This window comes from Oratosquilla oratoria, chromosome 24, assembly GCF_046742065.1.
Source record: "Oratosquilla oratoria isolate Oo_2021 chromosome 24, ASM4674206v1, whole genome shotgun sequence".
Taxonomy (NCBI): domain Eukaryota; kingdom Metazoa; phylum Arthropoda; class Malacostraca; order Stomatopoda; family Squillidae; genus Oratosquilla; species Oratosquilla oratoria.
Window position 1 is genome coordinate 2,651,569 of NC_134800.1, and position 24,647 is coordinate 2,676,215.

General features: G+C 41.2%; 3 protein-coding genes across 4 annotated transcripts in view; 2 read left to right on the forward strand and 1 right to left on the reverse strand.

Moving 5' to 3' along the window:
* Positions 1-310: 310 nt before the first annotated feature.
* On the reverse strand, positions 311-4,511 carry Ccdc56 (Coiled-coil domain containing 56). 2 transcript variants are annotated; one of them, XM_076207443.1, is made up of 3 exons: positions 4,483-4,511; positions 2,817-2,919; positions 311-889 (listed from the first exon to the last, which is right to left on the reverse strand). In XM_076207443.1, exons 1-3 carry the CDS (start codon positions 4,494-4,496, stop codon positions 746-748), a joined length of 261 nt encoding a protein of 86 aa, XP_076063558.1. In that variant the 5' UTR covers positions 4,497-4,511; the 3' UTR covers positions 311-745. The 2 variants fall into 2 exon arrangements, with proteins under 2 accessions (XP_076063558.1, XP_076063559.1); XM_076207444.1 differs by lacking the exon at positions 4,483-4,511 and adding an exon at positions 4,040-4,201.
* Positions 4,512-11,680: 7,169 nt separating this feature from the next.
* LOC143038374 (heat shock protein HSP 90-alpha-like) lies at positions 11,681-15,996 on the forward strand. The gene is made up of 6 exons (XM_076207446.1): positions 11,681-11,812; positions 12,923-13,182; positions 13,383-13,782; positions 13,956-14,975; positions 15,149-15,498; positions 15,666-15,996. Exons 2-6 carry the CDS (start codon positions 12,923-12,925, stop codon positions 15,805-15,807), a joined length of 2,172 nt encoding a protein of 723 aa, XP_076063561.1. The 5' UTR covers positions 11,681-11,812; the 3' UTR covers positions 15,808-15,996.
* Positions 15,997-20,012: 4,016 nt separating this feature from the next.
* The window catches only part of LOC143038373 (heat shock protein 83-like), a 5,031-nt gene continuing 396 nt past the window's right edge, over positions 20,013-24,647 (forward strand). Inside the window, exons 1-3 of the mRNA XM_076207445.1 lie at positions 20,013-20,166; positions 21,693-23,806; positions 24,347-24,647. The exon at positions 24,347-24,647 is cut by the window's right edge and continues 396 nt beyond it. Of these exons, the coding sequence (XP_076063560.1) occupies positions 21,693-23,806; positions 24,347-24,482 (2,250 nt within the window). The 5' untranslated portion in view covers positions 20,013-20,166 and the 3' untranslated portion in view covers positions 24,483-24,647. The remainder of the gene's footprint in view (positions 20,167-21,692; positions 23,807-24,346) is intronic.

Consider the following 24,647-nt stretch of genomic DNA (forward strand, 5'->3'; position numbering starts at 1 on the left):
ACATCCACAGCAAGGCTGTTTCAATTAATTGGCAACCCCCGTCACCTCATGCAGAAAACGAGAAGACGAGAAATATCTTTCACACAGTACTCCCTACCTCCACATCCCTCCTTTCCTTGCATAACAGTATCATCCATACACAGTCATTCTCCACTCATCCCTATTTCCTGCCTTCTCCCTTTCTTGCTCAACAGACATTCCTCTCTTACTCAGTGCCCCCATCACCCCAACCATTACTACCCCCCCCCCCCAACAAAATAACAACACGGACAACAAATGCAAAAGTTTATGGATAAAAAGATGACATATGTGAAAAGATTAATTTATTATTTACAAGTTCAATTATATAAACGACTATAACATGGTATATCACTTACAAATCTATAGATTTGACAAGGTAAAACCCCAAGATTCAGCATATTCTCAAAGTCTATACCTCTGAATAAATTTTGACTGAATAAATACAGGCAATCCTGAATCTTGATTCAGTCCTTAACAGGGGTACATTAGGATGTTCATCGGCTGTATCAACGCAGAGCCTCCAATAATGAACCCATGTCACTTAAACAAAATTTCCTCTCACATTTCCAATTGTGTCAAACTGAATTTACTTTCAACAACAAATTTCCCTTTTCCATTACCAATAAATAGTTTGAAGAGAAAGAAATACAGTCTATCAGCACATTATTACAAACAGTAGCGGAAATGTATGAAAACTTTCCTTAGAATATATAAAAGTAACTGATCAATCCAATTCGTCAAGGAATTTTTCTTGTTTGACAGAGTATATGGAGTAACCATAGATGCCCAAAACACCAAAACCTAGCAGACATCCCACCATGATGTTGTTGGAGCGCTGTTTGGCTAAACGGCGAACACGTTCTAAATTCTGTAAATAAACAAATAAATAAATAAAATTATCACTCAAGAATTACTAAAGATGAACATAGTACAGTACATACTCTGTATACTACAACTATGTAAATGCATCAATGCAACATCTGTAATAAGTAAACTGCAAGGAACATATGATAACAATGAATGACAAATCTTAAAAGCAAATGGTAACCTAACCATAAAGATTAAAAGCTAGCTAACTTCAGAAACCTCATATATCATTATAAGCCCTCATTCAAAATACACTAAAAACATATTTGCATGCATACATACATATACGAACAGCTTTCCCCCCCTTATGAAGGAGGTAGCCAAAGTCAAAGGCATAAATCCACCCCCACCCATTTCATCCCAACATACTCCACTCCCATTCACCACCCATCCCTCCCTCCCTCTTTTCTTGGCTCCTCCTGGATGATAGGTCATCCCTGCATCTTGCCCACTGCCCTGGGACAGAAGCAATGTAGTAAGTCACAGTTCATCCACAGCAAAGCCACTTCATTTAATTAGCAACCCCTCTCTCCATCCACTCATGCAGAAAAAGATAAGACTGGGAGAAATCCCTTTAGGCTGCGTCAAAATATCATTCACACACATTCCCTTGCCCCCCCCCATTCCCCATCCATATCTACACACCATGAAAACAGTAAAAATCTCACAAACTAATTAACTATAGATAAAAACTGAGCATGGATGATAAAGATACATATGTATCTAATCCCAGCTGATAAGAATTGATTAAGTATGGCACTGCAGCTGTACACACCATGGAGGACCAATCCTTATACAACAACACAATATCTCTTTAAATGACTTGTGGTCCTGCCCAGGAGCCGTTGCCAATATCCTGGAGGCTGCGGGTTTTCTGCAAGAGACAAGGGCCGATGGATTGACTAACTGATTAGGCAACCAAAACTGATTAGCTATCTGAAGTAAAATGGTTCATGCTTTCTTCAATGCATATGCAGAAAACGCTTAATCATTCTCTTGCAAATTAAAAAAAACTGCAACAAACTTTAAGCGGAAGCTCAGCCATCCTCCTTTGTTACAATTAATCTATCGTCAATACATTCCCTGGGTCTCTTACATGACCTGTGGCTCCCAGGCAACTGACAACAGTCGCTGCATTGGCCCAAAATCACTCATGGACGAGATATTGTGAAGGAAGCTCGCTGGCTGAACGGGTTAGGGCGTCGTTACTCGTGGCAAAGGTCAAGGGGATGGCGGTTTGAATCCTGCCACCGATGAAGTTGAACCAAAGGCATGGTTCATTAAATTCCATGCTACAAAGCTCTCTGTGAGGGGCACTGTCCTAGCCTTCCGATAGGGGGGAATTTGTGACGTTAAACCACATCATATTACCCAAAGACGCTACTTCTGACCCAGGGCAGTGGGCAAGATGCAGGGATGACCTGCCATCCAGGAGGTGCCAAGATAAGAGGGAGGGAAGAAGGTAGAGGGGAGTGGAGTATGTTGGGGATGGAATGGGTGGGAGTGTTTTTTATACATTTTTTTTACTACATCCCTTGTAAGGGGGAAAAAGCCTTTGGTATATGTATGTACCAGTAGACAAGACACACAACCCAAAGAAAGGAATATATTTCTTGGCAAAATGTGATTGATGACCTCTGGAGCAAACAAAACATAGAAGTATCAGGAAGGTTTAATGTGGTTGCACATTTGTACACTAAGACTTATTGACCCACTGTCAGAGAATGCGATAAGATGGACAGAAATTCTGTATATTTCGACCACTATCTATGGTCCTCTTCATTCTGCTGAAGAGGACCACAGACAGTGGTTGAAATATACAGAATTTCTGTCCATCTTATCGCATTCTCCTACAGTGGGTCAATAAGTCTTATATAGAAGTATTTTAACAACTGGGTTACATCTCTATACAAAAGTACATTCCTGACCTGTTGCTCGATGATCCTCATGTAGTCTAGCTGAGCCCGACTCAGTTTCTTACTGTCCTTGTGTAGGTCAAGGCGTGGCATCTGATTGCTGTTGCTCGCCATTCTGCAAGATTCATTTTGTTATCATAACATACACAAACTGGTTGCTTTAAACAGCTACTACAATTTATCAAAACTTTTGTTCATAAAGGGTTTCAGAAAGCAGGAAATCTTGCCATTTCTTCCTTGTGCTCTGAAGGAGATCCATTTTTTTCTGGGGTAATTGTTTTCAATAAAAAGATAACTTAGTCAAAGCATACGGATTCTTTGTGGGACATGAAATTGATAAAACTAAAAACTCATTAGATTTATAAGAATTTATAATTATCAAATTGATAACTACATGAAAGATGACCTAATCTTACATTACCTTACCTTACCCAACCTACAACCTATCTAACAGTGCTACAAAAACAAAAAAAATGTGGATGCTTGGAACAGCCTCCCAAATAGTGTCATAAAGGCAAAATCTATAAGAGAATTTGAAACGAAACTTGATAAGCACTGGGAGAGACAGGCAATACAATACGACTATGAAAAAACTATTACATTTACTGGCACACCCGGCGAAGATCTACCGGAGGATGACCAAGATGTAATTTTTGCATCTGGCCAATCGAAGGTCACCGATCTGGACATATAGGTCAAGCGACCTGCGTCCAGTATCAACGTAAGGTAACGTAAGGTAAAAAAATTCTTTCAAGAGAGAACTATGGAATAGCCACACGACATTTGCTTACCATTGTGTGGCTGTGGGTTTTCAGTCAATGGAATTAGTGGCAATATTATTACTTACATTCCTACTTTTAGTAATCTAAGCACAAGACAATTCATATTGATATTCTAAATTATTTCTGTACTTAATATTTACTCAATGACCAAAAAGAAAATTAGTATTTTCTTACTATGTAACTATGTGTTATCTTTGGTCTTATTCTATGCACTCACTGTATACTGCTGAACTAAACAACACATTAAGAGTCCCTTAAAATGCAAGTGTACCTGTCAATTAGACATATGACATATTATCTGAATTTTTTCCTATTGACTAAATCACTAATTGAGCATGAATACTTTTGTTCTTAAACTTGGAACTACCTTGCGTTAATTCACAAGTTGAATTAAAGTTTAGGGTTACCAAAATTACGTTAATCCCTAATAAAGCTAAAATGAAAATGTCTTACCTTGAATGTCTACAAATTCGTTAACACCTATCAACCTCTATATATGTAATCCGCGTCAGGACGATTAGGCAATAGTATATAACAGCTGATTGCTTTAGAAAACAAACTAATATTGTCGACATTGTTGAATGCAAGTTTTATAAGTATAATACTGTTTTAATGTGTAGTATTTTATACTTATACTATAATTTAGTCATAAATTTTATTCTAACAGAAATATAAAAAATGTAGATATATTTTGTGTTTTTATATGTAAACACAGTCGCATCTATGAACAATCATGGAATGTGCATGCAGTTGCCAGCGATTGCCAATTTACTTGCAAGCTGCTCGGGCCTAGATGAGTCACAGATACACACACACTTCTAAACGTCTTTCTTGAAGAAGCTTAAATAAAAGCCAGAGGCTTCCTACTCACAGGATCTCCGAGAGATGGTATTTACCTAAATGTGCACATTCATGGGATCATGTCTCTTACTTTCATAATTTCACACATAACATTAAATCCATTTATGGTTCTAACTTGTGTTAAAAGTGTGTGTGTGAAGGAAAGAGAAAACAAAAGGATGTTCGTGAGGGACATGCTTGTGTTATCTATCTGAGAATAACAGGTATAGTTGGGTGTCTGGGAGTTTTTGCTAAAAATGGTCCACAGGTTAGATAAGTGCGAGAGTGCCTTGAGATGTCGTTCACCCCACCAATCTTAGATATCTCAGTTGAAACCTTGTAATAAATTTTACGTTACGTTACAATTCCTGTAATTTTGTATAACTTCACGTTATGATTCAATCAGATATGTTATGTTATACCACTGTAACACAAGATAATGTAATTGGCAGAATCTAAAAACATTATTACACGAAAGAAAAAGAAACAAGTCGATAAAAAAGTAAAACCACAAACAGAAACCCAAGTCGGAGTTAGAGTATACCCAATCAAAATTTTCATCATGTCGGGTGAATCCTTCAACTGAATAAAAAAATAACCTTGCGGGATAAAATATTTCATTGGGGAGTTATATCGCTTGGTGGCAGCCAGAATAAGATATACAAGTCGTCACAAGTTGTAAAAATGTTAGTAATTGACAACTAACATCTGCTTCACGGTCCGATACTCGTCATATGCGAGTTTGAATAGCTTTATAGTGACTTCGATTACAGTATTTTAGACCTCCATAAAAATAACAATGTGTCTAATATTTGTATAAGTTTAGTTTCGATCAGTTTGTCATTTAGCTCATCAATATATGGCGCAAAGGTAATCTGACTTTTGTAGATAATAAATGCATATATATTGCAACTTAAGTCGTTTTCACTCGAACGAACTTCGACAGTTGACGAAATCGGTCCGGTGTGGAGCGGCAAAACTTGTCGGCGTACAGGACAGTGATGAAGGGACTTGCATAAATAAGGAAAAACCAAACGGCTTTCCTTTCTTTGTTAAGATATGTTGTCACTAATCATCATCTTACAAGCCTGATAGAATATGCTAAAATAAATTGGTATACAGACTCATAATTCCTCCAGCTTTACCAGAAGAAAAGGACGGATGAAGGGTTGGTGCATGCTTTGTCTAGTCATCTCCCTTTTAAGGGGAAGAGGCAATTTAATTTATAACGATATTAATGTGGTATAATTTAGTAGGATGAACTGCAATATGATTAAGAACTACATCAAAACACGAAAAAAAAATATTATGTAGCGGTAACCAAAATTGTATCACAACTGGCAGATAAAACATGCGAAAAAATATTTGGAAGAACAAAGGGAAGTGACACGATGATATTTAGATCAGAAAAAGTAATAAATGAAAAAAATCTTGATACGGGATGAAATTTAAGACAGCTTACTCATCGACATAATAGGAAAGCTCAACATTCCAAATAGATACGTAATGTTTTTAATAGAAAAAAATCATCCCGTCCAACAACATAAAATAGTTTAAGGGGAAGTTTGACAAAAAGAGATATAGAGACGGAAACCTATGATCATTGTTCCTACCCCAAATACTAAGTCAATACACAAAAACCAGTGACATTTGTGACAGGTGTCAGCGCAAAATTTTGGCGATTTCATTTAGTCCAATGAGAAAACTTATGATATTCCTTGCAAAGTCACAAAAGAAATTTACATTTTATAATATTACAATATTTGTAATAGGGATTTTTATTTAATTTTAATACATGTTAATTTGCGAAAATATATGTGTACGAAATTTTGGCTCTAGTGACTTTAGCGGAGAAACTAACCAATATAGTGTTGAGATGGTAACTACGTTAGATTAGGAGGAATATTTTGAATATTAAGCTTGCGGATAACCTAACCTAAATCAACCAGATTTGGTAAGGTTAAATTTCATATTGGATTAGGGGTAAATTCTTAATTTGAGAAGAGCTGGGGGAAGTTGTGCATAAGTATATGAAAACAGATGGGATTCACAAGGCGGGAAGATTCTCCATACGACTCGTTACACCATATATCTTATACTTTTCTTTTTCTTAGTTGAGTATGGCCGATGAAAAATATTCTAAGTTTCATAAAATATCTAAATCTGATTTGGGGTGGCTACAAGAGTGACCAATAACATACCAGGAATGAACATCCCTGGCCACACCCTATACCCGCCATTGGTTTTCAAGTTTGTTTAATATCTACAGGTGTGAAATTGATGGATATTGGGAGAATTATCGTGTTGAATAGAATAAAACTAATTTTGGGAGAGTATATTATAACCCAAGCTGAGAAAGAGAATCTATTGTACTTGAAACTAATTGAGATAGTGTTTAGGTCCATATATGAAGTGCAGTATATTTTCTTCTATTGCGACAAAAGAAATAGTTCAGGCCATAAGGATGTCCACCATTTTCCTGGTTAATGCAACTTCCGCCTTCCTGTTAGTGGAAGGTGGCCATAACTACAACAGGGATGACAATGCTTGTGTCGTCGATCACAGTTGCATGTCGTGTTGCACATACACTCTACAGCATAAGGTCAACCATAGAACGACTGGAGACGTTCCGTGATTCCATCTTAGGGAGGGAGAGGAGAATTTGCTTATCCGGTTTGTGCCTTGAATAGGAATGCATCAGACCGGAGGTCCCAGTCCCACACGTCACAATGAAAAAATCCCTATACCAGCACAGAGATATCCCCAGATATGAGGACAAGTCCCTAGTTTCCACATGTGATACCCTAGTGCAATAATGACATTGACGCGTTAATATTAATTAATATGCTGGGATCCATATGGGGCTATTATAACGACATTGTCATGGTGTCGTAACAAAATCAAGTTTTCGGTCTATAGTTTCTCATTGCCTTTGTGATTTTCCTCAAATGTAAGACTCGGAGGAAACTCGCAATGAATTCCCTAGTTTCGTGATTATAACGTTGTGATATGGTCAGAAAAAAGTATGGCTTTTGTTTTGAAGGTAAAACAAGAACGGATGTACACAGAAATGTGAAATGGAAATACACAATTTGCCAAATACAATAAGAAAGGCTACATTACATACAAATCCCTAATGACAAAAATCCCTATCTGGGGATAGGTTTCTCAGAAACAATGATGCATGCTGGGTAGGGTGTGGGTCGCTGGATTACGCGCGATGCATGGTTGTGAATTGCGGAGAATTTCTATATTCATATATTTATTTCTCCATTATTCTTAGCTCCACTGTAATAAAAAACCATTGTGTTCTTAAGCTATATAATACTCAGCATGAAAAGCATGGTTTTCGTGTGGTTTCTTCATGGTAGATCTTTGTTCTTTCCACTATTGTGACGTGGCTTAAATCAGCTGTCGAAACAGACGCGCGTGGTAGAGCCACAATACAGATGATCGCTTACTGCCCGCATTTTGTTATCAATAGAAAGGTTTCCAATCACCACATGGGATTCCTACTGTCTATGTTGCTTTTCCTCATACAAGGACGACGTTTAGTGTCCTCACTTATTGTCAAATTGATTTGGTGTTATGCTCTTTATTCAACCTCTGATATCTCCCTGCACATACTCTAATTTGATTTGATCACGGAAACAATTTTTTTTATTTTCATTTTGACGTTTATTATTTTCTTCGCCCACGCATTTAGTCAATTTTTAATTGATATGTTTGTTTATTATATATTTTTTATCCCTAGTTGGACGACCGGGAGGCGTGCCTGGCAACTCTTTTGGCGGGAAATAACATCGCCCGCCACGAGGTGAGCCCAGCCCTACGAACACATGCGGTCTGCGCAGACGTTTCAGGCCTCCAGAGGAAGCGTTATCGAACTTCGAGAATAATCTAGTCGTTCAGGCGTATGTATATGCATACGTAGAATAAATATATATATGCGCGTATGTGTACACATTAGGAAAGACTGGGGGGGGGGGTGAAAGGTGACTTGATAGCATTGATCAGGTCATTAAAGGGAATGGATGTAACTGGCGGAAATTTTCTTGTTCCAAGACGAAAGAGGGTCACCAGGTCAGTGGGACAAAGAAAATAAATAAGAAAAAAAATCCAAAGGATGCCAAGAAACGGCAGTTGTAGGGATAATCGACTTATTGAATATCTATTTATTGATTACAAAACTCAAACTAAATCTAATCGAATTCAGTATCAGGTCTGATAGAAGGTGAAGTGCTTCCTACGCCAGGAGACGCTGAGTAACTGCGGCCGAAGCCGCCACCTTTGCCCTATGTACTATATGCGCTTTGGGGGACTGTTGGAGAAGGTAACATATTCACTGTTATATGATATTTATTACTATTGCAATTATTTCTATCATTATTACCTTAACCGTTGTATTGCCCACAATACCTCCAGCCCCCCCCCCCCCGGCCCGGTTCTTATCAGGACTTGAACCTACACGCTTGCCACTTTCAGGTGAATAATTTTTTTTTTTTAATAAAATAAAGATGTCCTTTTAAGATGAGATCCATATTATGAAAACCCCGTTTCCCATGCCTCCCTCCCCCCTCTCTCTAATTCAATTCGTCCTTGCCTCCCTTTCTCCCCCCCCCCCTCTCTTTCTCTTTTTACTTAGTTGCAATTTACAGGAAATGAGTAACGCTCGTGGGATCCCGTTTGAATGTCACGGGATGGTCTCACATGTCACATAAGATAAGACCTCACAATACAAATCACATGATCATTCGATTGACCACAAAAGTGATCAAACCTGCCTGAAGTTACAATTATTATTATCATTATTATTATCATTATCATTAATATCATTATTATTATTATTATACACAAATAATTATATTGTTGAATGAATGATATTAGTGTTGTGTATCTTCAATTGGGATTTATCATCGATGTTTTCTCTTGTTCGTTATTTGTTTGGCTCCATCAGGAAGTCGACTAATTGTTCCGCCCACAAGCGTATTGATACACATCCTGATTACTATTTTTTAGAAGATTAGAAGACACTACAATGGTTATCGCTTTAGTATTAATATATATATATATATATATATATATATATATATATATATATATATATATATATATATATATATATATATATATATATATATGTTGTATGTACAGTTGCATCCAGTGGCGTCATCGGAAGCGGAAAGGTCTCGCATTCAATTAGATGTGGGTTCGAATCCCGAACTCCTCTCCGGTTTTCAATAGCAACTATTAATTATCTCTTCAAGCGCAACAGGGAAAGACGACGGCTTCGGCCGCAGATAAACGCCCCTTGGCGTGGACCTCTCACCTACCTTTTCTGTACGTATATATATATATATTTATATATATATATTTATATATATATATATATATATATATATATATATATATATATATATGTATATATATATATAAACACACACACACACACACACACACACACACACACATATATATATATATATATATATATATATATATACATATACATACATATATATACATCACAACTAACACCACAGTCGGACGAAAGAAAGAGTTGCGTCCGACTGTGGTGTTAGTTGTGATTTATAAATGTGTTACTACATTTCTCACCTGTGATACATATGTATATATTTATATATGTATATATATATATATATATATATATATATATATATGAGTGTGTGTATGGGCGTATGTATGCATGCATGAATATGTGTATATATGTATTTGTGCGTACATGTATATATGTATGCTAGCATGAATGTATGTACATACGTACGTGCGTGTGTATATGTACGAATGGTGTATGTATGAATGGTGCGTGCATGGATGTACGTATGCATGAATGTATGATGCATGGATGCACGTATGTATGCATGCATGAATGTACGTATGTATGCATTTATGTATGCATGAAGGTACGTATGCATGAATGTGTATGTATGATGCATGGATGCACGTGTGTATGCATGCATGAATGTACGTATGTATAATGTATGCATGGATGTACATATGCATGTATTTATGTATGCATGAATGTACGTACGTATGTATGTATGCATGAATGTACGTACGTATGTATGTATGCATGAATGTACGTACGTATGTATGTGTGCATGAATGTGCGTACGTACGTATGTATGTATGTATGTATGTATGTACAAGAAAATGCTATTACATCCTAGACAGCGGCACACAGTAGAGTAGGTCGACTGCCACCTCACGTCACTAAGAGGAAGCAAATGCCCGCTACTGTCAACAGGGAATTAATCTAATTTAAACATATCGTTTGAAATTTATTAAACTTTGTTTAATCCTAGTTCACCTCTTGAAATTTAGGTTTCTTTGTATCGATATTTAGACGATTTCATCCAAAATCTAGAAGGGAATAAACGTTATTTGGATTTTGCACGAAATCGGTATGGTCGAAAAATCTAATTGTATATATCTGAAATATGCATAAGATCAATTACAATTACGTGTTGGGTTTTTTCTTTGTAACAAATCCTTTCTTGGGTTTATGGGCAAAAGATTAATAGGGTATATATATTATTTTCAGTACAATAGAGGTTTAATTACATTGTTTTACGAACATTTTGGATTGGTGCTATTACATGTCATTAGAAAGTACTACAAAACAGGGTAATATATATTTTAATCTTAATTGTTGAATTCATATGGATTGCGTATGGAATAAAACAGGAATTTCTGAAATACATCTTACTTTTCAAAGAACACTATATACCTTAAACATATATATGGAGAGCTAATTACTCCAATTATATATCTAAAAGCGATTTTGAGTTAATAAGGAAATAAAAAAATAATTATAATTCATTGATTAAGCACAATTTTGGTGACTTGATTATTACATAAGTATGATTCGAAGCCAGTGTATCCAGTGATATTTATGTATTTCGTGGAAAAGGCGTCTATGTTAAAAAAAACGTGAAAAATACATATTGGCTATTTGGCTTACTCGCCATGTGCAATCAATAGAGCCCGCCAAAACTTCTGGAACCTTCCAGAACGTTCGGACGAACAACAGTTGTCTTTCTCTTCTTCCTGAAACTAGTATTTTGCTCTATACTATACTCATATAATAAGACGAATATATAAAGAAAAGTAAGCCTATATAATGATTAAAAATACAAAATTAGATTCTTTTATACACATTATTGGTATAAATCTTAGATTATAATAGATTAACAAATAAATATAGCCGATTTGGTGGAGGAATACAAGATGGCGGGACGCAGCACTATAAAAGACAACTGAGCGCGTTGAAAGCGCATTTCACGTTGTAGATACTGAGCAGGAGGTGTGTTCGTCCACCTCCCGGAATTTCTAGCATTCCACTTATTTTTACATTCCATTAAGGTGAGTAATGAGCATTTAAAGTACGCGTGTTGTTTACTTCTGTTGGGATTTCGTTATTGTTCAGTGCTGTGAAGTATTGTACGAATACCAATTTCGGTGGGATATTGTCGGCAAGTGGATGCGTACTCCGATGGGAGTGCCGGGTTACCGGCACATGAAACTTACGCAAACGTTGGCTGAATATATATAGGGAATATTTCGTTATTTGAAAGCTTAATTTTAATTGCAACGAATTTGTGATACTATCTTTAGGTAATGCTAAGTGTTGTCAACGTACACTTTATAACTTCATGTAAGAGTTCAATAACTTGCCAGGGATGTCCGTGTATAGAATTTTACTGTAAATATTAGTTGTGTTCGTATTAAAGTGCAAGTGTTGTAAAAGCATGGGGCGTAAGGTATGGAATACATGCGTTGGATATGACAAATATCCTCGCATAGTAAACCTTGGAGTAACTTACGAATTGGATCGCGTGTGGGACTCCCATTTACAGCAGTTTCCCTCCCGGAAGAGAGCTCGTATAAAACCCGTGTGTGGAAGAGAGCTCGTATATAACTCTTGTGTGCGCGCGCGTACATGAAGATGATTAATTCGTGCCTTAGGACCACTTTAACAATAATGCGCTCCAATATCCTTGTAACTTCATTCAATAAGGAAAAAAAAAACCCTATCGCACTATGCCCTCCCACTTCCTTCTCCTCCTTCCTCCCGTCCTCTTCCTCCATCCCTTCTCCTCATTCCTCCCGTCCTCTTCCTCTATCCATCCATTCGTCTTCTTCATCCATCCTTTGCCCTCCCCATTGATCTTATAAGATCTTGAAGTTACAAATAGCATATTGATTTGCTCTCCCAGTCTTTGTTAGAAGGGAACCAATTGCCCCAAAATCCTATGCGTGGTCAACAAGGAATGTCCCATATAATACATTTGGATGAGAGAAATCCAACCTTACAGAAACTTGTAACTTGTTTAACATGTGCTACTGCAATATAAACATAATTCCATGTTAACAGCTATTGCTTTCATTGGGGGATATTACAAAATTGTAGATTTTGTGTTAAGATTGAACTGTTTTGTTAGCAAAAGTTGTAAATCTATTCTTGTGTTGCAGATGCCGGAGGAAACCATGACTGAGGAGGTTGAGACCTTCGCCTTCCAGGCGGAGATTGCTCAGCTTATGTCCCTCATCATCAACACTTTCTACAGTAACAAAGAAATCTTCTTGAGAGAGTTGATCTCTAATTCATCCGATGCCTTGGACAAAATTCGCTACGAGTCCCTAACTGATCCTTCTAAGCTCGATAATGGAAAGGACCTGTTCATCAAGCTAGTCCCCAACAAGAACGACAGAACGCTCACCATCATCGATAGGTGAGTAACTCGTAATGGTGGTTTGTTACTGCTTGACGTGATGAAATAATTTGCGTCTGAGGGTAAGCTGGGGGACACACTGCCTGCTGTCCGACACCCACTTACTGGTATGCAAGTGAACAGTATAACTGACAACTGTGTAAACGTTACGTTCTCTTCAGTGTGCTTGCCAGTATTTAACATTTTCGCTTATTTTACAGTGGAATTGGTATGACTAAGGCCGACCTTGTGAATAACCTTGGTACCATTGCCAAGTCTGGTACTAAGGCCTTCATGGAAGCCCTCCAGGCCGGTGCTGACATCTCCATGATTGGTCAGTTTGGTGTGGGCTTCTACTCTGCATACTTAGTGGCAGACAAGGTAACGGTCACGTCAAAGCACAATGACGATGAGCCATACATCTGGGAGTCTGCTGCTGGTGGATCGTTCACCGTCAAGCCAATCCATGATGAAATGCCCAGGGGCACTACAATCACGTTACACCTGAAGGAAGACCAGACAGAGTATTTGGAAGAGCGACGCATTAAGGAGATTGTCAAGAAACATTCCCAGTTCATTGGCTATCCCATCAAGCTCCTCGTCGAGAAGGAGAGAGACAAGGTAAGGTGTATGATTCGAGTATTTGTAATACTTGGAAAATGATGGTTTCGGGTTGCATGACTCAATCTTTGGATTTGGGTATGATTCTCTTCCATGGCACTGATTTTTTACAAGTTTTAAGGTATAGTACTCTACTTGTTATCAGGTAATAATGATGATTTGAAACCTTACAGGAGGTGTCTGATGATGAGGAAGAGGAGGAGGAAAAGAAGGGTGAAGACGAGGAAGAAGACAAGCCCAAGATTGAGGATGTAGGTGAAGATGAAGAAGCTGACAAGGAAGAGGACAAAGACAAGAAGAAGAAGAAAACTATTAAGGAGAAGTACACAGAGGATGAAGAACTGAACAAAACTAAGCCTCTCTGGACACGTAACCCAGATGACATCTCTCAGGAAGAGTATGGAGAGTTCTACAAATCTCTAACCAACGACTGGGAAGACCATCTTGCCGTCAAGCACTTCAGTGTAGAGGGTCAGCTAGAGTTCCGTGCATTGCTGTTTGTGCCACGACGAGCACCTTTTGATCTCTTCGAGAACCGCAAGCAGAAGAACAAGATTAAGTTGTATGTAAGAAGAGTATTCATTATGGAAAATTGTGAAGAACTTATCCCAGAATATCTTAACTTCCTTAATGGTGTTGTAGACTCTGAAGACCTCCCTCTCAATATTTCACGTGAAATGCTGCAACAGAACAAAATTTTGAAGGTTATTCGTAAGAACCTTGTAAAGAAGGGTATGGAATTGTTTGAAGAATTGGCAGAAGATAAGGATAACTACAAGAAGTTCTATGACAATTTCTCTAAAAATCTGAAATTGGGAATTCACGAAGATTCTACCAACCGCAAGAAGATTGCAGAATTCCTTAGGTATCACACTTCTGCCTCTGGTGATGAAGTATGCTCGCTGAAGGACTACGTATCACGCATGAAGGAGAACCAGAAGCACATCTATTACATCACTGGAGAGTCCAGGGAACAGGTTGCTAATTCCGCATTCGTCGAGAGGGTGAAGAAGCGTGGTTTTGAAGTAATCTACATGGTGGAGCCAATTGACGAGTACTGTGTGCAGCAGCTGAAGGAATATGATGGCAAGCAGCTTGTATCTGTCACCAAGGAGGGTCTTGAGTTGCCAGAAGATGAAGATGAGAAGAAGAAATTCGAGGATTTGAAGACCAAGTTCGAACCTCTTTGCAAAGTAAGTGTTAGGTTTATTACCTACAATTTTAGTTAGATTGTACATGATGCTGACACTTGAAATATGAAAACATTCTTGTGAAATGGATGCATGGCACTGATTGCTACATCTATTCAGAAGAAAATGAACATTTTAATTTTTGTTTTCTAATGTGTCTTATTTTTTACTTTCAGATCATGAAGGATATCTTGGACAAAAAGGTGGAGAAGGTTGTAGTATCTAATAGGCTTGTCACGTCGCCATGCTGTATCGTCACCTCTCAATATGGCTGGACGGCTAACATGGAAAGAATCATGAAGGCCCAGGCTTTGAGAGACACCTCAACCATGGGCTACATGGCAGCTAAGAAGCATTTGGAAATCAATCCAGAGCATTCAGTTATTGAGGGACTTAGGCAGAAGGCTGAGGCTGACAAGAATGACAAGTCTGTGAAGGATATGGTCATGCTCCTCTTCGAAACTGCTCTCCTTTCCTCAGGATTCACACTGGAGGATCCAGGTGTCCATGCGTCCAGAATCTACAGGTAAGGTTCAGTTTGTTACGTACAAGCCCGTATTTGTGATGTTTGCCGTTACTCCGCTTATTACATGAGCTTCCTGATTATAATGGCTTTATCTGATCATTTATCTCTTATTTTTTTTTATATCTGTTGCACAGATTGGTCCTAACTCTTGACTAACTTCTTTACAGAATGATTAAGCTTGGCCTTGGTATTGACGAAGATGATGTCGATGTTGGTGAAACTGGCGAGACTTCTGAAACTACTGCCGATGAAGACATGCCACCACTTGAAGATGAGGAAGATGCTTCTCGTATGGAAGAAGTGGACTAAATAAATCATTCTCAACTCCCTTTCTGTAGGAGATCTACGTTCATTCCATTATGTAATTTCATCATTCCATTTTATTTTCACCGTTTACATAGGAAATACTGTTAATTTATAACTGGCTTGACCAAGGTCAAGGTAAGAATGAAAAACCAAAGTACATGTTTTTGTTGAGTTAATAAAAGAAACCGGAAATTTAGTTTTTACTTACCAGAAAGTTGTATAGTGAAAGTGTATTTCAAATGTGGAAGAATGAATCTTTGCCCCAATTCTCTTGCAACAACATCGTAGTACATTGCATCCCGTTTGCATAAAAGATTTGAAAATGTTTAAATGTACATTGCTGGGGTTCAGTAGGAATGTAATTTCAAAAAACTTGCTCACGGGAAGTAGACTGGATTGCATGGATATGCAGGGTGATAGGCAAAGGAGAGATTGTAATATTCTTGCGGGTTTCGCCACTAGTATGAGCAGGGTGATAGGCAAAGGAGAGATTGAAATATTTTTACGGGTTTCGCCACGAGTATGAGTGGTGGGTGTGAAACCTGATTTGAGAGATCGCATCTGCTGGCAGGCCATGCTCTTTCCGATCCGAGCAGTGTAGGGGCTGACTAGGACCAAAGATTGTAGCGACAACGATTTGACGTAGGTCAGGATTGGGGTACATTAACAAAAGTATCTGAATAGGCCCGTTCTGTTGCATTTTATACGCGTGCCAATGGGGAATCTTGTAATCCTGCATAAGAAAATATGGACCTCCCTTTATCTCCTGTGGCACCAAACCAATGGTCAAGAACGAGATTTATTGGTTTTAGGTTTGGGGGTTTGTCTGCCAGAATAAATAGTTTGCCAAGGGTTGACCACCCTGGTAAAAGTCGTATATACTTGGATTTGGCCGACCCCTACCTCGTAAAATGGGAAGGTCTCGTATAGTAGCACTAACGTGCTCTTCAAGCTTTGGAATGCATTCCACTGAAGATTTAAAAATGTTTCATGAGGGTAGGAAACTAAGGGGCAGTTATGATTTTGTTTTTTCATTGTATTTATCAACATGTAATTTTTTTTCAATCAAATGTTGCATGACTGGTCTAAGGATTTTGTCATGTCCCCATATCAATTGCGTCGACACTTGCCAGTACCGTATTGCATACGTAGAACTAAAACTAGTTCTATGGTGAAGGGGGATTTAGACGTAAAAGTATATGCATAAATTTTTTCGTTTCTCCAGCGCATTTGGCTCCTTTTCATTCGCCTTTACCTCTCATAACTTATGAAAGCTTCACATGATCCATGGTAATAGAAGCGCTGTTAAAATAAAGTTCAAACTACCTCCACCACGCTTAATACCACATGCAGTCACATATACATCTCTCTGCGTCATCCAGCCTCCCGTCATTTTAAAATCTCTAATTCGCCACCATCAGCTCTTGAACATCTTGTAACTACATTTTTCTGTCTACATTTACTTTTGGCTTTGTTTTTTTCACGCACAATCTCAAAGCCATATCCTGCTTCAGTCTACCCTCAGGTTCAGCTACAAGCGCAGTGTCCTCCATAAACTACAGGCTCATCTCCCACTTCCACGCTCTTACTAACTCTAATCCTCAGCTTGTTCCCACGTGTTTACTTCCTGCTTACAAGGAAGGTAGCCAAAAACAAAGGCACAAAAACTATTCCCATCCATTCCATCCCCACCCACTCCACTCCCTCCCTCTTGACTCCTGGATGACGGGTCATCTATGCATCTCGCTCACTGCCCTGTGTCAAAAGCAATGCAGCAAGACAGCACGGTCGCTTCATTAAATCAGCGACCCCCCCCCTCTCCGTATACACTATGGTATACACAAATACCATAATATACATTAAAAAAAGCGCAGCCCCACATTCTCGATCCTCGCACCAGCATTACTACTCTTGTAACAATCCATAACGTCTCTATCTACACTCTTATACACCTCAAAACTGAAAACTCAAACATCTTTACCCTTTGCCAAAAGCTCCGTATTTTCTAATGACTGCAAATATGTGATCTATATGCCCTCTTCCTTCCCTAAGTCTACACTGCTATTTAATTACTCCCTTTGCCCCCTCTTAATTTTCTCGCTTGATGCCATTCCATACACCTTGCCTAAAGGCAGAATAAAATGATTAAAATCCTATCGTACTTCCAAGTATGCCTGGTTACTTTTCAGTGCTAAACACGAGAGGGTCGACTATGACGTCACAATTCTCAGGTACTGGCGCGGAATTTCCCTTACTTCTATGAGGACAGTATAATTCCCGAAATAGGGAAATGGCAATGGCTGATCAGATTTCAAAATTAAAAAAGGGTTACATTATTTTCATAAAATTATCTTCCGTGCTCACGACCAGTTCGTAGTGGCATCATCTTTGAGCTCAGCTTAAGATCTCTCCGTCGAAAAATCAGAAACTTATATTTTCACGTATATAGGTTATCACAGACGCATTTCGTTTATATGGGCGTGAAAAACTGAAGTTTGCCACTGAATGTTGTACATCTCATACAAATTCTTAAGGTATTTTAAAATTTTCCGCAGTTCTACGTATCCTCAACCCCACGATCACACTTCGGTATGCCCTTCTACCATCCAACCCAATAAAGAAAGCACTGTAGCCTACCAAGAAAGAAAACTATAATTATGTACTCCATTCTAGGTCATGTCACTGTAGAGCAAGAATTGTCAACCTACTTACTCACGAGCCCCACATTTAAGCAAAACACCTGCTAATCTTTATTAGTTTCGAGTTTGTGATCCAATTTAGGGAAATATGTGGACTCGTGCTGGTCTAGACCATTAGTATAAGGTAAATATTTAATATGTGTTAAATCGAGTTACACCACAGACCTAATTCAAATATATTCGCTCACCTACATTATGATTACTTCAGAGTTGAAATAAACACACCGTTGTTACGCTGAATCAATGCAGAAGCACACGGAATAAAAATACTTGGTGAAGAAAACCATGTAGATCTCAGTTGTTTAGAGATGTTGAAATTCAAAGCAATTATTCAAAATACGTACGGCAAGCGTAATTTCCGGGACGACTACGCCAGATTTCAAAGTTCTTTGACAGTTTTGTATTCTCATCTGGGAATGGATGGCAAGATAAATATTTATGTAATTTCTTGTAATCTATGAATGTTATAATAAGGATAAAAATCAGACATTTTTACAATAGAGCAAGTATGCAGAGATCAAAGTGCCATGCATTTAGAGAAGGATAATTGGAATCCGGCTGTACAGTGAACAGAGGGGAGAAAGAGAAGCCTTGAAGCTACACGGATCGTGCAGCGTGCAAGCTGGCTAGCTTGCCAAATAGTTGCATCAGCAGAGAGTATGGTCTCATAGCAAGGTTGAATTTGTAACAAAGACCTGTGCCAGTCTTCTAAAAACGGATTTTTACCGCACACTTCACGCAAGTGCATGAATGAAGAGATGCAACCAATCACGTGACTTTGACATCACACACAAGAAACATTAGAGGGTAGCAGGTAAAAATAAATAAATAAATAAAATAACGATTCCAGCGAAAACACCAGTACCAAACAAATAAATGTACTTATCTATTAAAATAAAGTTCCGAGAAATGTAAATATTACCTCCCAACAGTAAATATACCGTGCTTTCAGTTGACTTTTAATCATTGGATTTGACGCGGCAGTACGGCACTCATATTAACCTCTTAATGGTGTTAACACATTATGTTCTTTATATAAGTATAGGTCCACTTATCTCCCATAACAGGAAGACTAAAATAAGTTATAATTTCAGTAGAGGGCAATAATAATAAAATATTTTTCCTGTTGGGGCCGGTCGACCCAGAACGAAGGTGCAGCTTTATTGTCTGTACCTTGCCGGTCTATAGTCTCGCCGGTCGCCCTCGTGGTACGGCCAAATGTCATCGGCTTTCATCGGTTTCCCTCGCCAGACCCCCCTCCCACCTCTTCCTCCCATCCCCTCCCTCCAACTTCCGGCAAACGTTCTTCGAGATGCTTCAAGAACCTTCGACGACTCGCGGAGTCCACGCCTCCAGATGCCCATGGTTTTGTAAACTGCTCGGTTTAATTTTAATCTCAGACAAAACGATCCAAACTATAGTTATAATTTTTAAAATTGTAATGAGATATTTCTAAAAATTTTATTCATCTCTGGGTGTCTGGTAGATTTGAAATATTGATTATATAGATGCCTCTGGCACCATGGAGGCTGAGTCGTTTTACTATATAAACCCTTGCCACCTGGCAGACGAGCTCAGACGTTGAGAGGATATCAGGAACCAAACAAGTCGAAGACCTCAAGTCAGTTCATTCACACGTGATAGAAACTTCTAGTGAAACAAAGTAAGAAAATTGTTGGTGTCTGGAAGTGATTCAAAATTATTGACATTCCGTGTTGCTGACAAAGTGATGAGGGGGAATTGTCTCGTAATTGACGTGGGGGAAGGAATCAAAGGGACGTGTGTGATTATGGGATTAATGGACAAGAGGAACATAACCTTGCTACCGCCGTGGCAAACTTGATATATATTTTTTAGTGTCGCCTAGCAATTTGATTCATCTAAGAGTTGAATACCATTGTCTGGTTCTAACACGAAGTAACTTCTTTTAACCGTTGGGGGGTCAGTCGCGCTAGTTCGAGTCCTGACCACGACGCGAAGGTTAGGAAGAGTATCGTCCACTTTTAGCAACTTTCCCCGACCAGGGAAAGTCACTTCTCAAGGCACCGTACTCGACCATGAAAGAGGAAGTTCGTGACTTAATTTTTTTTCTCAGATGTGTTTCTAAATCCAATTTTATTTTATTTATTTTTATCCTTCGCCTTCGTAAGGCTTGTTATCTTTTAGAAGACTAGTTTTTATTTCTGGGATTAGGCAAGAGTACTGAGTCGCTTGTAGAGGGGCGGCAGGTCGTTGTGTATTTATAGTCGACGCTACCCCCATATCCCCTTCCCTTCGCCCGTTCCCGCGCTACCCCTGTCTGGTCTGCTATACATGATTAGGATGCAGTCGCGTGATTTTGCATTTTATCCTTACTTTGTTCCAAAATTTGTTCTCTGGGAAGACGCACAGTGCGTGGATGATCTAATAGAGATGTTCAAGTGGATCACGGGTGATGCAATCAAGGTCATCATATTAAGGCGACAGGGCAGGACTCGCAGTAATGGATTTACTAAATTGGACAAATTTAGATTTAAGAAGGAAATAGTCAAGAACTGGTTCACCAATAGTGTTTAGCGAATGGAATAGACTTAGTAACCATGATGTAGTAGTGAGCGCTGAAACTATCGATTGTTTTAAGAAACGGTTAGACAGCTTTATGGATGGGGATGACAGGTGGTCATGGACATGGAACTGCCTAGTGTAGGCCTTATGGTCTCTTTCATTCTTATGTTCTCTTTTGCAAAGGCAGAACAACATCAATTTTCATTCTTCTGTGTTATTACAGAACTTTTGTTAGTAGAGAATCTGGTAAATGACAAACGACGACAAATGCTACAAAGATTTGTTTGTTTGCTATGGTGTTTGTTGACCTCTTTACGTATCTATTGATTGATTGATTGATTTACCTATTGTCTGAGTCTGGCCTCGTTATGGGCCAAAAGGTCTCCCATCGGTAGGCTTTGGTTTGTAAATTATTGTAACCTATTGTGCCTTTGTACATCTTTGTCTTCAACTGTTTACATATGTATCTATTTATGATTAACTACTTATATTAATTTATTACTTATCTATATTTATCCATTTTTACATTTATCTATTCGTTTATCATTCTTTATTTGTTTCTATTCATTCTATATTCATTCGTTGATCTAGTATCTATTTCTCTGTTTACTTATTCATGACCGTGCCTCTTTGTGTCTTTACCAGATGGCGCCGGCAGCGGACGAGGAGTCGATGTCGACGACGGAGGGTGGGCCTGATGCGGAGACGTTCGCGTTCCAGGCGGAGATCGCCCAGCTGATGTCCCTGATCATCAACACGTTCTACAGCAACAAGGAGATCTTCCTGCGAGAGGTGATCTCGAACTCGTCGGACGCGCTGGACAAGATCCGCTACGAGTCGCTGACGGACCCGTCGCGGCTGGAGTCGGGCAAGGACCTGTTCATCAAGATGGTGCCCAACCGGCAGGACAAGACGCTGACGGTGCTGGACACGGGCGTGGGCATGACCAAGGCGGACCTGGTCAACAACCTCGGGACGATCGCCAAGTCCGGCACCAAGGCCTTCATGGAGGCCCTGCAGGCCGGGGCCGACATCTCCATGATCGGGCAGTTCGGCGTCGGCTTCTACTCGGCCTACCTGGTGGCCGACCGCGTGTCGGTGACGTCCAAGCACAACGACGACGAGCAGTACGTGTGGGAGTCTGCTGCCGGGGGCTCGTTCACGGTGCGGCCGGACCACGACGGGGAGCCCCTGGGTCGGGGCACCAAGGTGGTGCTGTACCTGAAGGACGACCAGGCCGAGTACCTGGAGGAGCGGCGCATCAAGGACGTGGTCAAGAAGCACTCGCAGTTCATCGGCTACCCGATCAAGCTCCTGGTCGAGAAGGAGAGGGAGCGCGAGGTGCCCGTGGACGACGACGAGGAGGAGGAGGGGGCCGCCGAGAAGAAGAAGGAGGGGGAGGGAGAGGACGCCGCCAAGCCCCCCGAGGACGACAAGCCCAAGGTGGAGGACGTGGGCGAGGACGAGGACGCCGACAAGGCGGCCGGGGAGGGCGACAAGAAGAAGAAGAAGAAGACGATCAAGGAGAAGTACACGGAGGACGAGGAGCTGAACAAGACCAAGCCCCTGTGGACCAGGAACCCGGACGACATCTCGCAGGAGGAGTACGGCGAGTTCTACCGCTCGCTGACCAACGACTGGGAGGACCACCTGGCCATCAAGCACTTCAGCGTGGAGGGCCAGCTGGAGTTCCGGGCGCTGCTCTTCGTGCCCCGGCGGGCGCCCTTCGACCTCTTCGAGAACCGCAAGCAGAAGAACAAGATCAAGCTGTACGTGCGGCGCGTCTTCATCATGGACAACTGCGAGGAGCTGATCCCGGACTACCTGAACTTCCTGACGGGCGTGGTGGACTCGGAGGACCTGCCCCTCAACATCTCGCGCGAGATGCTGCAGCAGAACAAGATCCTGAAGGTCATCCGCAAGAACCTGGTCAAGAAGGCCATGGAGCTCTTCGAGGAGCTGGCCGAGGACAAGGACAACTACAAGAAGCTGTACGACAACTTCTCCAAGAACCTCAAGCTGGGCATCCACGAGGACTCGACCAACCGCAAGAAGCTGGCCGACTTCCTGCGCTACCACACCTCGGCCTCGGGCGACGACATGTGCTCGCTGAAGGACTACGTGTCGCGCATGAAGGACAACCAGAAGCAGATCTACTACATCACGGGCGAGACGCGCGAGCAGGTCTCCAACTCGGCCTTCGTGGAGCGCGTCAAGAAGCGCGGACTCGAGGTGGTGTACATGGTCGAGCCCATCGACGAGTACTGCGTGCAGCAGCTCAAGGAGTACGACGGCAAGCCCCTCGTGTCGGTGACCAAGGAGGGACTGGAGCTCCCCGACGGCGGCGACGACGACGACGAGAAGAAGCGGCTGGAGGAGCAGCGGGTCAAGTTCGAGGGGCTGTGCAAGATCGTCAAGGACATCCTGGACAAGAAGGTGGAGAAGGTGGTGGTCTCGACGCGCCTGGTGACCTCGCCCTGCTGCATCGTCACCTCGCAGTACGGCTGGACGGCCAACATGGAGCGCATCATGAAGGCGCAGGCACTCCGCGACACGGCCACCATGGGCTACATGGCCGCCAAGAAGCTCTTCGAGATCAACCCGGACCACCCCATCATCGACAGCCTCAGGATCAAGGCCGAGGCCGACCGCAACGACAAGTCCGTCAAGGACCTCGTCATGCTCCTCTTCGAGACCTCCCTCCTCTCCTCCGGGTTCAACCTCGAGGACCCGGGCGTCCACGCCTCGCGCATCTACAGGTGAGTCGTGCATGCAGGGTGAACCGTGCCGGCCAGCCTGGCAATCCTCCTCCTCCTCCTCCTCTTTTCGGGTCTGACTCTTTTCCTCCCCCTACTCCTCCATCCTCCTTCCTGCGAGGGATCTCTCAAATGACACGCCCTCCTCCTCCTCCTCTTCCCGAGGGCAAAGGGGAGTTCACCCAGGTCTCTCTGAGGAGGAGCTCGACTGCCTCAGCTCGAGGAGGACCTCCAACCCCCCCCCCCCCCCTACAGTGCCTCACTTTGCCCGAGGGGTCCAACCTGTGCAAGGGGACCTCTCGGCAACAGGCCTACCTTGTCCTTTCCTCTCCTCTCCTTTCCTCACCCTTCGTTGCTGACTGTGCACCCGATTTGTTGATATTATAAGTCATGATGGTCAACGTGACAACAACAACGATAATGATGAGAATAAAAGGTAAGCTACTTCTATTACTGCCAATAATGATGATGACGGCGGAGTAATATTAACCATTTCCCCCTTTCTTTCTCCTCCTCCTCCTGGACGACGTGGACCTTGTGCAGGATGGTCAAGCTGGGTCTGGGCATCGACGACGACGAGGCGACGCCCGCCCCAGCCGAGGACAACCTGGGCCTCGAGGAGATGCCGCCCCTCGAGGGTGACGAGGACGACGCCACCCGCATGGAGGAGGTCGACTAGGGAGAGAGAGAGAGATAGAGAGGGCCACGACGATGACAGCCTGGTGGCCTGCCCTCTGCCTCCGAAGAGGGACCGGGAGGAGTGAGGGACGGGAGCTTCCTCCTCCTCCTCCTCCTCCTTCTTCGCCTCCTACAGGCGGTGGTCCCTCCACAGTCACACACGGCC